Source organism: Hylaeus volcanicus, chromosome 3, assembly GCF_026283585.1.
Source record: "Hylaeus volcanicus isolate JK05 chromosome 3, UHH_iyHylVolc1.0_haploid, whole genome shotgun sequence".
In the NCBI taxonomy this organism is placed as follows: domain Eukaryota; kingdom Metazoa; phylum Arthropoda; class Insecta; order Hymenoptera; family Colletidae; genus Hylaeus; species Hylaeus volcanicus.
In genome coordinates this window covers 20,106,023-20,121,353 of record NC_071978.1, presented here as the reverse complement: position 1 = coordinate 20,121,353, position 15,331 = coordinate 20,106,023, and the positions used below count along the sequence as shown (strand labels likewise).

Here is a 15,331-nt window from a genome sequence, read left to right as displayed (position 1 = left end):
AGAGAGAGAGAGAGAGAGAGAGAGAGAGAGAGAGAGAGAGAGAGAGAAGGAGAGAAGGAGAGAAGACAGGGAGCGATGTACCACCACGAAGTACAACGTGGTGGTAGGAACGCGGCTGACGCCAAGCAAAAACGATCGGCGCTGTCTGCCGTGCTTTTTGCGGGCATCACAGTTTCCAACCTCTCCTCCTGGTCGTTTCTAGCTGCTGTTATCCCCCGTTGCTACTACTGCTGCTGCTCGTGAACGACACCATTTCCAAACGCGGTTACGCCCGGTATTCGACGGAATATCCTCCGCTCGATCGAATCAAGAAAATCTTTCAACAAAGGGCCACGTTTCCACGCACGTATTTCTTATTGATAAAGACCACCAAACACCCCAATTTCTAGTGGGGGCAGAGGTCCATTTTTTTCATTGGTTGGCTCGCTGCCCTGTCCAACCCTAAAGCCAGTGAAATCCTACCCCCCTCGACAGATGCAGGTGTATATGGTAGATTTTAGTGCGTTGAAGCGTAGAAATGCAGAATTGAAATTTGTTTAGCACGTCAGGGTTTGGAAAGATGAAGAGGGGAAGGTGGGAAATAGTTTCTTGGATGAAATCAGAGGTATTTTATAGATTTTCTAGAATTTATTGGTAAGATGTGTTTGTCAGATTGGGTTTTGGAGAGATGAAGAGATGACGTTAAGAGAAGTGATTTTAGAGGGTTAGTATGAGGTATTACTAGTTGGTAGTAAACACCTTCTTGGATAAAATTGAGGGTACGTTATAGATTTTGATGTATTGACAGTGAACTTGAAGGCAAAAAGTGTTCATCGCATCAGATTTTTGAGAGATGAAGAGTTAAAGAGCAACTGACTACAGAGCAATACTATGATACATTATAACTTGATAGAAACTTCGTTCTTGAACAAAACCAATTGTACTCTCTATATTTTGACACGGTGAATTCAAATTAGACTCGATCACAACCGCTATCAAATCCAATAGTATAAATCACGTTAGACGTGACTCCTATCTTTCATACGAATACTGTCCAACATAATCTCCGTATCTCGCTCTGTCTTCGCTACCGCAGTACAAGAACGTTAGCTTATGCGCGCATGTCTCATACAAACGGAATACAGCAGGCAGAGAAGACCAAGCCGCTTAAAAGGTTCCGCTGTGTACAACACAGTTAGACTATTCTTTTTGGGAAGAAATAGAAGAAACAAAAGACAAACATTAACATTTTTGTGTGAGAATGACGTAGAACAGAGGTCGGTGACTTTCTACTGACATGAGCCATATTAGAACATTAGGGTCTGGTCTCTAGTATTAGGTGTAGAAATTAATTATATTCTATGCCCTTATATGCAATCATTTATTAAGACTCCTCATATAAATATTTATAGTAAATATATAAGTAAATAACGGTCTAAAACTTGTGTGAAACCAGGTGTACTTTATAGATATGTACATCTAATGTGTAACCGTTTAATGTTTATAATTCACTTATGTATTATATGTATGTACTATAAATTAATAGTAAATAATATTATTAAAGCAATATAATACATAACTATTAAGTTAAAATTATAACATATATAGAGTTAATATATAACAAAGTTATAATACGTAATTATTATAAAAACAATTTTTTGATAGCTTCATCCCCTCGTGAGATATTTAACCATCCAACTTTAAACGAAACTCCTTGTATATTAATGTAGGTTGAAATTAATTAATCCATACTGTTACAAGGTATGTTAAATGCTCTATTTGCTTCCTCAAATTTAGTATTACAAACAGAAAATCAACAGCACAGTTAATGAGCTCTAGTAGGTACATACTATAGTTAAGAAGCCTACAAATGGACTCCAGGTAGATAAAGTGTTAAACAAAAGGGCAAGCTTCGATTTTGGAAACAAAAATTGGTTCGAAGCCTATCTTTATCCATCTTCGCCTGTAAAAGAATTCAGTTTTTAAAACTGCTCTATATTACTACCCCTCGGTGTACTTGCATCAAGTTTCGAGGAAGCTGGCACTTTTTGCGTTTCCGTATTCTCAATGGTAGAAGCGTCAACAGCAGTAATAGCAGCAGTAGTGGTAGAAGCAGTAATAGCACATGCTAGGAGAGGCTATTGGATCGGCAACGCTCACCTCTCGAGTCCCTTCGCGGCAGTGCTTGCATCCCAGCTTGGTGGAACTTTGTTTAACTAAGGCAAGCAAGAAGTAAACCTATTTATACTAGGTCGGATACGTTTACACTGGCTGGGATGCAGCTAGTTCTACACTTTCGAGTTGCCCTTACACTGGAACATTCGTGTGAAACTTTGAGCGAAGGTACGGCCCTAACAGCTGCTGATAAACGAGGATATCCCATACAAAAAGATTGTATTGCCGTCCAAATTTTCACGACGTCATCGTCGCTCATAAAGCTCGCGGCAATTCGTGCCAAGGTTTTAGTATGATTTATCAACAATAAGAGAGACAAGAAGTTAAGAGGTATTCGCTAGTTCTTCAAACGTTCAACTCGGTTTCTTTAATTTTTCCTTTGTAGTGAACTAGATATCAACTCATTACACAGTATGATAGTTAGAAGAATGTCTGACACTATGCAGAGTGAATTATTGAATCATCAGACGATGACTGTATTCTTCGTTATGTGTAGAATCAATAAGCTTGAGTGATCAACAAATGGTAGAAGTTGGTGTAAAGAATTGTTCATTTGTGTAAATGTGATGTATATAAATAAGATATATATGTAGGAAGTGACAAATTCAAATGCAAATATGAGCAATATATCATGATCATTATAAAAACATGAAAACAAGAAATAACTGCAGATTTATATATTAATAAAATATATACATTTATTTGCTATTAGTATAGTGTTACTGTATAAATTATAAGCTTTGTACTATATGTATATTAAATATATTATAATAATACATTTATTATATATTATACAATAATAAATTATATATGAAAATGTATATAATCCAAAAGTATATGTAAAATATTATAATATATTCAGTATGTGTGTATATATATATATATATATAGGATTTATATAATAACAGTATACTAATAAAATATAAATGCACATATCATATTAATATATAAAAGTGCAGTTATTTCTTATTTTTATTTTTCATTATAATGATCACAAAATGTTACTCACATTTGCATTTGAATTTGTCACTTTCTGCATAATTATCCTATTCAGTGCTTACTCCCCAATGTTATATTTTAAAAATTTACGTCAGGTGGGCAAGCATATTGCAATTTCTCCAAAATATGTAGAAATGGGCGGTAAATAAAAAAATAAAAAAGGTTGAAGACCCCTGATGTGAAGGGACGCATTATCGCGGTTTATTGCGAAATCGCGATGGCGAGCGATTTAGCGGCTTTCTGTGTATTACACGCCGGTGCATAATCAGTCAACCTAAGTGGACGTGTGGGCCGTAAACGAGCGAATTCTTCGAGAACGATAATGTTGAGTTTCTCATCGTCCTCCGTCTCGCGATTTCAAATCTTGTCGCGATGACCGACCGGACATTTGAATTTTTGCCAAACGACAATTCGTCAATTCACGCTGGCTGACGGAGAAATTAGGATAACAAGGTAGAATAAAATTATACATATAAGTGAAGAGCCGAAAAGCGAACGTTACCATATAGTAGATGGATACAAGCTACAATGTTATTTAAGAGATAGGGAAATTAGGTAGAACGAAACTAAACAAATGGAGAGTACATGAATGGAAACATCATAGTCACAAAAAATTAAAGTTTATTATTATTTAAAAAACAGAAATTAGGTATAATAAAACTAAATAAATGAAGAGTGAAAGTCATTATACAGTAAAAGGACATAAACTATTGTTACAAGAAAATAATAGTATATTTCTATATTTATTGTAGCATATTTGTTACAATTATTCAGAATGTACAAAATTTATGTCGCAGAATGCGTCACCGTCAATGAGAACTGAATCCACTCTTGTTGATTTTCAATCGTCTCAAAATATAATTTTATTTTATTAGCAGTTAAATTAATGTAAGTTTTCATACAATAAAAATTCTGCAAAATGGGCCTTAGGATCTTATGTCTTTAAGATCAAAATACGCCTGACAATGTACTCGTGTCGACTTCACACTTCTCGTGTGCAAACAGTATGTAATTCCTAAAAAAATTCTAAAAATTATTAAACATGGATTTTGGTTTATGTTCAGGAATAATAAATCGAGACAGATTTCAGAGATAATAATTTTTGCCTGTACCATTATTAATGAATAGTGCAGTACTAAATCCAGCAAGAAGTATGACGCTAAACATCACATATTATTACATAAACCGGAAATTGCGATCAACCAAGCCAAATTAGCAAGGTTACCACTTTACACGTTAGTGTTTCTTCAGAAGTTTTATTATCAACCGTCCTTGTTCAAGTATTTTTTTAATTGCAATGATAAGTAACATATTTGCTGATTTTTATCAGTTGTTGCTAACCTTGCATCGACGCAGACTAAACCTAACAATCCAGTAAATAAAATTTGATGTAATGCTTGTAAATTGATAGAACAAAGTAATGAAAGCCATGATACTTCAACAATATTTGATCAAATATATTCCTAATATTTTTATTGATATTTAATATTCAACGATGAGATGGTACGATATTTATCAGAATGATACATTTTGGTAGAAAGTAGCAAAAGATTAAAAAATGTTTTCATAACAAGCAACCCTTCTTACTTTTACTTTTCACGTGACTTTTGAAAGTTATATAGTAAAATCTCCATTTTGCCATAAGTAGACTGCAAATGTTTACACAAATTCATACATTTACAACTACAAAGAAGAATTGAAATTTAAATAAAAGTGGGTTTATATATTATCGTTATTTTATATATTTTTGAATTTGTGGATATTCCAATAGATTTCTTCATATTTCCGTTTACCATAAATATATAAATATCCACAGTTTAACTACAAGCAATATGTCTTTGTAGCGTATCTACCGTGTAGAAAAGGAATCGTGTGTGCCGATGTACATCTGATACTTTGGGAAAATCTCAATACCCAGTCGATAGTTCCTCGTCAAAGTTTATACACGTTTCAAAACGGTGGGTCTTCAGAGATTGTAATTCGCTCGTATATTGTGTTACACTATTGTATAGTTCGTAGAACTGCGCAACTTTACAATTCGGTTACAAAGGTTTCTTCTCGACAACAATGTTGTTTCGCATCGATTCCATTTTCTGCCAAACTAATACTCTTAAATATTTCTACTGTGATTCAATTTTGTTTACTGACTATTGAAAGCCACAGCATTTATTGTGGTATTGATTTCTGTAACTTCATTATGGAAGTTCAAGTATTTCATTCGAATTCATTTTCTTTGACAGTTAACTTTCGGGATTAATTTTTTTAGTTATACAGGGAAAAGCATTGTTACTCTCGTATGGGTGGCGTGACGATCAAGGAGTTAAGAAAACTTTTACAAGAAACCGCGAAAAACGAGTCCACTCTTAAATAAATATACAATAATTACATTCACTGTCAAAATCCAAGCAAATACATCTAACATGATAATAAAAGCTTTGAAAGCAGGTGTTAATTACCCCCAGTACGAAAAAGATACAAGGTACAAAACAGTTTTAAAAGATTTACACTTAAAAACAAATGAAGATGTTTTTACGACCAAAATTTCTCTGATCTATTAGAGAAATGATTTAAAGTGGAGATTATTCGTTAGAATTTCGCTTCACCCGGTATAATACCGCGATGGGTTATAGGCTTGGCCATAGACTAATGATCCCAGGGCCTGCGGTTTTTGCCGGCATTCTACAACATTCCCATTCAACTGGATTCTGCTCTGAAGGTTCTGCAGCATTATTTTCCATCTACAGAGTACTGTGAAGCGCAAATTGCGAGTATTTCAAATTTTTAACCGCCCTATACGGTGGGCCTAGTCGCTCCTTCAACCGCTTCTCGAACATACGCAATTTCTTTAAATGTAACGAAGCACGTTGAAACTATCATTTTATACGATATGCCCCAAAAAACTATGAAAAATAATGTTGTATATTCGTCTCACAGTAATTATTTTTGTAACCTCATCGAGATTCGTGAATTCTATCTAGATGTATTCTCGTTAACGTATCACCTTCAGAGTTAATTCTAGTAGTTTATTCACCCTTAGAAGCCTGATTTTCCAAATTAAATTTAAAAAAAATGATATGAATGTATTTATTAGTTGAACAATTTTAATAATTGACGTTTATTTTTTTAATTTTTGCTCAAAAGAACATTATCCAATGGTAACATACATGCAGTCAAATGTTAAAAACGAACCAATTGCAAGTGTACAATTCGATTTAAAAATCCGGTACCAAAATTTGAAACTTACGGCATTTAAAGGTTAACACGTTGATCACTCGTACGCGGGTTTTAGAAATTTTCTCTAATCAGTGACGTTCATTCACTAATCATAAGCCTAAATCAGACCCTACTATAGATGGAGAGAATTAGTAATTTGGTCTGAATCTTATACTTACAAGTAGCCTGCAGATATTTTTGCACTCATGACACGTGTAAATATACAAGGATGTAATACAGATAAACAGATGCATAAATATATAAAATATAAAAAATAGAATATACATTACAACATGTAGAAGACAAACTATACTTTAATTTAGGTTTCTGTTCTTTATCTGCGTATATAAAAAGTATGAATTTGTATAAACATCCCCAATCTACTAATGAATGACCTCAACAGCAAACATCGTAAATTGATGGAATGAGGAATTCATTTCCAAAATGAATTATTATTCATTAATTCATCTAAACTCAAACATTTTGGTATTGTTATTTCCAGAAAAGTGATTCATTTTCACCTCGATAATTTAAGATCAGAACAGCTAATATAAAGAGGGCCTTTTAGATCGTTTAAAAGGATTGTTATAAACAACTTCCATCGCGGTTCTAATTCGTCTCCAATTATCCACTGACACAGATACCCTCGAATCGTAGAATCACGTGTATCTCTCGCTGGCAAGTCGACAAATGATCTCTTCGATATACAGCGTACGGTCACGCAAACGAGAAGAACACACCGCGCCTTAACTCCAGGAATCATTAAGTGAACGAAACCACTAATTCGAAGGCAAGATGAAGTTTCATAGTGAAACCTCGTCACTGGTCATTAACGACGCTTTCCTTTCGAATCCCGCCCGAGCACTCGTACAGTGTACATCCGCAAGTATAACAGAATGTATTCAATCATATGTCGATAATAATTTACGACCCTACTTTATGCGCTGATAGTGAAAGTATTAGGTGTAGAAATTAATATTGTAATCAATCATTTAGAACTCTAGTTTAAATAGACACGTTAAAGTACCAACCTCTTAAATCTTCAACCTAATCTCTATTACAATGCATCTACAAATTCTATAGATATAATCTAAGTCTATACGAATTGTAGTAGCCATGAAATTTTTTATATTATTATGCTTCTACAATTATTGTAATTATCAAGCATACTTGAGATCTGTTGGAAGAACAATAACGAAGATGTGTTGACTACTAGAACTTCGTATATACATGGTGGTCAGACTATTACTTACTTACATATTTACTTGTCTGTTAAAAGTACGTTAAAATACCAACCTTTTAAATCTTCAACCTAATCTCTATTGCAATGCATCTACAAATTCTATAGATATAATCTAAGTCTATACGAATTGTAGTAGCCATGAAATTTTCTATATTATTATGCTTCTACAATTATTGTAATTATCAAGCATACTTGAGATCTGTTGGAAGAACAATAACGAAGATGTGTTGACTACTGGAACTTCGTATATACAGGGTGATCAGACTATTACTAGTCAGCATTTTTCTCGTAAACGGTACACATGGCAAAAAAAATGAAAGAGAAAAATTGTATACTGTTTTTTATGTCCAATGTAACCAGGTATACAGATCTTTTATATTTGTACTATTTTCTGCGAAATAAAGGTGACCAGATTTTTAAATGGAACGGTATATTTTTTATACAAAAATATGGTAAAGTATCGTAGTCTAAATAAAAAAGTATCGACCTTTATTACCCTTGAACCTAATAGGTAACGAGTAATTTCACTTTATTACTTGAAAATTTTCTTAACGTAATATCAAGATGAAGATTCAATCTTATCACAGATTTTCGTAGGACAGCGATGTTTACAGCCACGGAGCACCTGATGAAGTGCTAAGCGATAAGGATGATGTTTTCCTTTATGAATCTTGACATCTTGATATTACGTTAAGAAAATTTTCAAGTAACAAGGTGAAATTACTCGTCACCTATTAGGTTTAGGGCTAATAAAGGTCAATACTTTTTTATTTAGAATTCGATACTCTACCATATCTTTGTATAAAGAATATACCGTTCCATTTAAGAAACTGAAGGTCACCTTCACTTCCCAGAAAATAGTACAAATACGAAAGATGTATAGAGACCTTGTTACAATGCACATAAAAAACAGTATAATATTTTTTCCTCTTTCATTTTCTTGTCATACGTACCGTTAAGGAGAAAAAACCCTGGCTAGTGATATAGCCCGAACACCTTGTATGGATAAATTGTAATGGCTATCAGGTTGAAATTTAGGTTCTCCATATATGTAGATTTATTGTAAATATGGAGTCATGGAGATTAGCTTGAGGACTCAGAAGCTTAATACTTTAGTGTAAGAAGATGACAAGGTAAATATTTCTACTTAAATTAATTCCCTGTTAAAATCATTATCCTCGAGTGTTGTGGATAAAGAATGGCTAGTATTTGAGAGACTTTATAAAGAAGTTTCAAGTGCGTGTGTCTGGCAGTTTTACCAAACAAATGTACAGTAAACAGGGGATAAAAAAATAAATTTATTTCTAACGACTAAAAATCAGTAAATTTATACAATAGGCATACGTCGACCTCGGCAGTCTCAGTCTTAAGCTTCAAACCGAATTCATCGTCACAACGACGACGACAAAGGGAGTCCAAATAAAATTCAACGGGAATATAAAGTCGGATCAAGATGCACAAGCGCGACAATGGCGTGTTTCTCTGGCGCATTGTACACCGAGAGAGATTCATATCGCACCAGACATACCGACGTAACTTTTATAGCCATTTACACGGAAATTGGAGTAAATTACGAGCATGCCTGTGAACCGTTTTTGCCGACGAGTTCTAACACGCTGTTTCGATTCCCCGTGTATGGATTTCAGGGCTTTTCTTCGTTCGCTCATTTAATCTATGGATAATTGTGCTTGGAGAAAATATCAGCATGTATCACGGAGAAAAGAGGCGCAGGAGATAGACAGGTGGTCCCGACAGCGCCTTTAAGTGTCGGAAGAACCGATGACTGGCAACTGGCGAGGGTCCCTGAACCACGTGTAAAAGGTATGTACTGGTCCAGAGCGCCCTTGCCTTCGCTCCGTCAGTTTTTTCATCGTCTGCTCCCGGAGTGCCTCTTTTAAAGCGATCGTCACGGGCACCGCGCTTTTATGCGATTCTTTCTCAGCAGGTGTGCACGCATGTCTTACTCGCTACTAAGTAGCATCCACCTTCGGCAGCTATCAATACTATAACGAACTGCAAAGACACCGTGAGCAAAATCATCTAGGGTTTGCTTCGCGTTTCCGATATGAAAGACCGCGCTATTTAACAGTAAAACTAACGAGCTGGTTTGTTTCATTTTGAAATTAAGACGGAGAAATTAATAAAATTCTGTGCCTTTATATTCAGTCATTTACAAAACCTACAGAGTCAGTGTAAGAAGTAGACTACGGATCTTTATTGAAAATAAAATCTTCGGTAACGTGTCTACGAAAATTGAACCTAAATAGGAATTTATTTTATTCTGCAAATATTATAACATGAACTTTACTTTCAATCTTTTTTATAGTCTTCCATATTGCTTGTATTTTTTAGTTTCTTGCACATTCAAACTTCCTATAAATGCATAAAGATCCGCAAGCTAGTAATAAGTATACGTACAAGAACCAATTCAAAATAAAACTTCGTATATTTATTTTATTAATAAATTTTAAGGGAAGAAATAATTAACCAACATTCCTACATATTTTTAGAGTAGAATTTGCGTAAATTGAAGTTTATTACTTTTAATGTTAACCTCTTATTTCTTTTCTTATTAATTTTATTTTAAATTGGTTGCTGTACGAATGCTTCTTACACTGACTGTATGCACTTGAAACTTCTTTCTGAAGTCATTCAAGTATTAACCATTCTTTCACCACAATACTCGACGACTGATATTCTAATAGAGAATTAATTATATTAGTAAAATAATTTGTTATTTTCCTACTAATTATGAAGATATAGTCGTATGTAAAATATTGGAAGAGATCACTTGTTTGGTAAAATTGCTAGACCCATACACTTCGAACTTCCTTCTAAATCCATTCAAGTATTAACCATTCTTTCACCACAATACTCGAGGACAATTGTTCTAATAGAAAATGAATGTCAACAATAAATTAATTTGCTCATTCTCCCAGTAATTACAAAGATGAATTTGTATGTAGAATACTTGGAAGAGACCATTTGTTTAGTACAATTACCAGATCCATGCACTTCAAACTACTTTCTAAAGTCACGCAATTATTATTCAGTTTTTTACCACAATACTCGAGGACTGATATTCCAACGGAGAATTAATTGTATTGGTAAAATAATTTGTTATTTTTCCCACTAATTACGAAGATATAATTGCATGTAAAATATTGGGAGAGATCACTTGTTTGGTAAAATTGCCAGACCATTTCTCCAGTACAGTTATTTGAAAATAAAAATGATATCGACTCATTTGAAACGACACCTATCCCAAACAACTAATTATTTCATTATTTCTGTATCTCAAATTTAAAGAAAGAAATAACCCCGAAAATAACGCGCGACAAAAACTTAGAATTTATTTTAAGAAGTCTCCACAACAATTTGCTACGAACAAACTTTTTTCCTTAAAAAATTCATCCGTAAGAGATTATTGTCTGAGACCTAGTATTGCTTCAAAAGAAAATAATTATCCTTGAAGCAGTGGCAGGTATTCCGACGATTTCAATAACCCATAATATAGTCATTTCGAAGAAACCGATATATGACATTATAACGATATAACACGTGCTTAACGTGACATTCGTTTATATAAATGCAATATTCCAATCGTTAGTATGCTGAATCATGTACACTTTTTTTTTCCAGACTGATTATAACGGGTATTGCCATTAATTCATTGCCCCAGATTTTCTAATGTCGTCGGTTTTTCTTTTCCGTACATTTTTATAAGAATTCATCGCGGACGAAATCAATTATTAAGGGGGGAGTCTGGTCCGGCTAATGTATTCTTCTAATGCATATAGTTTCCAGATATAATTAATTTTTGTTATTGAAACTTTTTTTTACATATAAAGGGACGTTCAAAGAAGAAAATTTGACAGTGTAGATTTAATTTGAATGTATACATACAGTGGGCGTAGAAAGTATTCGTACACCGATCAATTTCTCAAAAAATTTTTCTGTGAAATTGTAGTTTCTTAACTTCCTTTTTTTATAATCAATGATATTTTACACATTCTTCGAAGTCTCTAAGATAGATATAGTCCAAACAACATTTACTAGTTAATATAATTTGTGAAATTAACAAAAAAATGCGAAAAGTGGGTAAAAGCATAGAAGCAATAAGTATTTGTACGATTCTTATGACGAACCATTTACATTAAAGTTTGTAACGAAAACACATTAGTTTATTGCTCCGTACGAATTAGAAAACATCAAATTTCCAGTAAAGTACTTTTAAAAATACCTCTAATAGAGGAATGGAAAAAGAATAACTAATAATTTAGTTACTTTAATACTTAGAAGAGTTACAATAATTATAAAATCAAAAGGAAATATTATGAAGGAAGTATTATATACCTATAAATTAATGTAAATTTCTTTTTTTTTAATGAAATTTTAAAAATTAAACAGTTATGCGAATACTTATTGTTTCAATATTTCTATCGATTAATTGTTTTTTTTTTTGTAATTTTGCAACTTACATAAATAGCTATTTCTTTTGTACTGTATCTATTCTACAGATTTCCGAAAATATGTAGAATGTCATAGTTTATACAAAAATAAGTTAATAAATTACAATTTTACATAGGTTTTTTGGAAATTGATCGGTGTACGAATACTTTCTACACCCACTGTATATAGATATAATAGACGCAAGGAAAGGATTTGGTCAAAACTGTGGGACGCATAGCTCATCGAATTTTTATCCGATTCACTTGATTCAACGCTTAAATTGAAGGTAATTAAGTTTATATGCTAATGAACCTCGACTCTTAATGAATTATTATTATAGCATAAAGTTATTGTTATTTCATGTTTTTTACCGCCATTTTTGCAATTAACAATTTTTTTTGCAAATTGAGGTTCATACGCATTTTACGTACCTACTAAAGAAAAGATGAAAAGATTTATCAATCAGGTGTTCTTTCCTTGCGATTACTATATCTATATATGTATACATCCAAATTAAATCTACACTGTCAAATTTTCGTCTTTGAACGTCCCTTTATATGTAAAAAAAAGTTTCGATAACAAAAATTAATTATATCTGAAAATTATATGCATTAGAAAAATACATTAGCTTGACCAGACTCCCATCTTAAATTCTAATGAGCTAATCACAAAATTGATCCTTCATATCCTAACTACAAAATCGGGGGAAACCATCGCGATTATAGCTTCTATAGCGTGTACGTATTGCGGGCGCTATATGTATTGGCGCGACATTAATATACTTAGTTACAATATGAGGCAAGTAATTGTTGCATCATATACCGTGATTAGTTCGGAAATGCTAAGAAGTGTTCGTGATTCAGCAACTCGACGTCTGTAATATTGCGACGATTTAAATACATATTGCTTTCAGGTCATTTTGTAACGTAAGAATTATTATTATGTTTTCATTGATATTAAACGATCTTACGTTACGGACGGTTCAAATCGTCTAAACGTTTGCTATTTTAGTAAGAATAACAGTATGTGTATTTAGTAAAATTAAATCGTGACCTTCAAATTTCCGATAACTTTCTATAAACGTAAAGATAGCGATGATGTGTCGAACTATATGTATTCGTGTATATATTTGTACTCATCCAAACTTTTTTTAAATTTTCTCATTATAGAAAAAAAGTTGTTGGTGTGAAAATTATGCAACCTTGATCGCGTACAACTGTCACGCGTAATAATTTTTTTTTAAATATAAATATAGATAATGTATGTCAGATAGACATGGTCACTGTTCCATACCATATTATACACATGTACATAATTTCGTATCCATACGTAGGTAAATTGTTTTAATAAATTGTTATATGCTAATACTTATTACTGATCCAAACTGTTTTCAATTTTTGTAAGTGGCACGAATTGGTACCAAATTTGAATATTAAATGGAATTAGTATACCTCGTATAGTATACCTCGACTTTGCAATATGATTACACAAAAATTAAAAAATGAAACAAGATCACAACAGTAACCAATTTGTATTTACTTGTCCTGTCGCAAGTTAATTAAAAATGAAAGCAACGCGAATATTCTAGAATATTAGCCTATCTTACATTAAATTCAATATAATTTGGACTCACCTGACAAACAACTGTTCCTGATTATTCACTCGCCAAGAAACGACCGTGGCTCCTAAAAAATAGAAAATTCCAATCAGAATCTCGAATCAGTTGTGTTGTTGTCACGATTGAATGACAGTGAACTTTTTTTTTCTTAATAATTAATTCACACAGGATTCAAGTCTACCGCCGTGCACGCAAATCGCGTCTTGTCATTCGTGGATGGACGAAAATTTAAAAAAAATCTGTGGCCTGTTTACAACGACGATATCGCGGTTAATTAGATCCCTCGACTTTCTCCGAAATACGTTTCACTTATCGAACATACGTAAAAAGAAATTCTCGAAATCGGTACGTCACCACTGCTTGTCAAATTTCAAACGTTCGAACTGTCGATACAAAAAAAAACTTGCAAATGCACGTAGAACTGCACAAAAGCTAGAGGTTAGGCTCGAGTAAAGGCGCGCACACACTTCGTCTTCAACTAAATACCGAAACACAAACCAGACCTGGGAGCGGCGCTTTTATTTAATCCATCACGACATATCCATTTGGATCTTGTTACAAGTCAAACATTTTTTTTCCCCTGAACTTTTTTTGCAACGTTAAACAATGTCGGTGCATACAGACTCCCGAGGTAAATACGATTTCGCGCAAAAACTACTAGGTTATTAAGTTCTTGTACACTGTTTCAAAGAAGTTGCGAGACAATTTGGTAGCCAACTCGCAGATCTGGTCGTTTATGCCAATCTACACGCGCGCACACACCGTGTAAATTAATCGTGCAGGTGGTATTGTTGCCTCTGTCGAGCACGACAACGCTGGTAGCCGCTGCCATGTTTGAATCGTGAATGCGCCGCCGGCTCCACGACCGACGCAGTCAACCTTTGTTCAATGCCCCAAGCACCAAGTTCGTCCCCACCACTTCGATTTCGTTACTTTTTACACACGCCACTCGTCGTAAAACGACATCTTCGAACCGTTCCTGCAACCTTAAAGAATCGAGTTATTCGCCTTTGATAAAGTAGAGTTCTTATTGCCGAAAGCATGTGCTGCATGGGCAAGAGTGCAACAGAAACTGTTTTATTTAGCGTCGATCTGTGCGATTGTCGCGATAGATAATTCAAGTTTGTATTGAATTGTGTATCTTTTTATTGTGTAACAATTACAGATTGTTATATACACATTTCCTTGTTACAATATTATTTCTTATTTCTAAACCTTTACCTCTATACTTATTATCTACGCAACTTTGTTACCTCTGGTACATTGTAATACTTTGTTTTTGTATTTATTTTGTACTCAATTCTTTTATTATAAATTATATATATGTTGTTATTTGCTTATTATTATTATTTTTTTTTTTTAGACCCTTTATAATGTTTAGTTTATTTGGTATAATGCCAGATAATGATTTTGTGCTTTGTTTTTGGATAATGAGTTGTAACTCTTTCCTTTCCTATATAAGAACACAAGTCTTTACATTTCTCTCTATGTGTATAAATATGTTACTTTTTTTCCTTTTCTTTCCTATTAACCTAATATAAAGTAATAGGATAGTATCAATAACATAACAGAATATTGGTGATACTCGAACAGAGTTATCACCCATATAACAAAAGTATATAAATTTATTATTATATATACATTTTTTTTTA

The 15,331-nt window shown here is 33.3% G+C and overlaps 1 protein-coding gene across 1 annotated transcript in view; it reads right to left on the bottom strand.

Annotated features, from left to right (window-relative positions):
- LOC128873650 (uncharacterized) overlaps positions 1 to 15,285 on the bottom strand; it is a 22,360-nt gene extending 7,075 nt beyond the window's left edge. Inside the window, exons 1-2 of the mRNA XM_054117349.1 lie at positions 14,442 to 15,285; positions 13,695 to 13,746 (exon numbers count right to left, since the gene is read on the bottom strand). Coding sequence (XP_053973324.1) covers positions 13,695 to 13,746; positions 14,442 to 14,511 — 122 coding nt within the window. The 5' untranslated portion in view covers positions 14,512 to 15,285. The remainder of the gene's footprint in view (positions 1 to 13,694; positions 13,747 to 14,441) is intronic.
- Between the last annotated feature and the right edge of the window lie 46 nt (positions 15,286 to 15,331).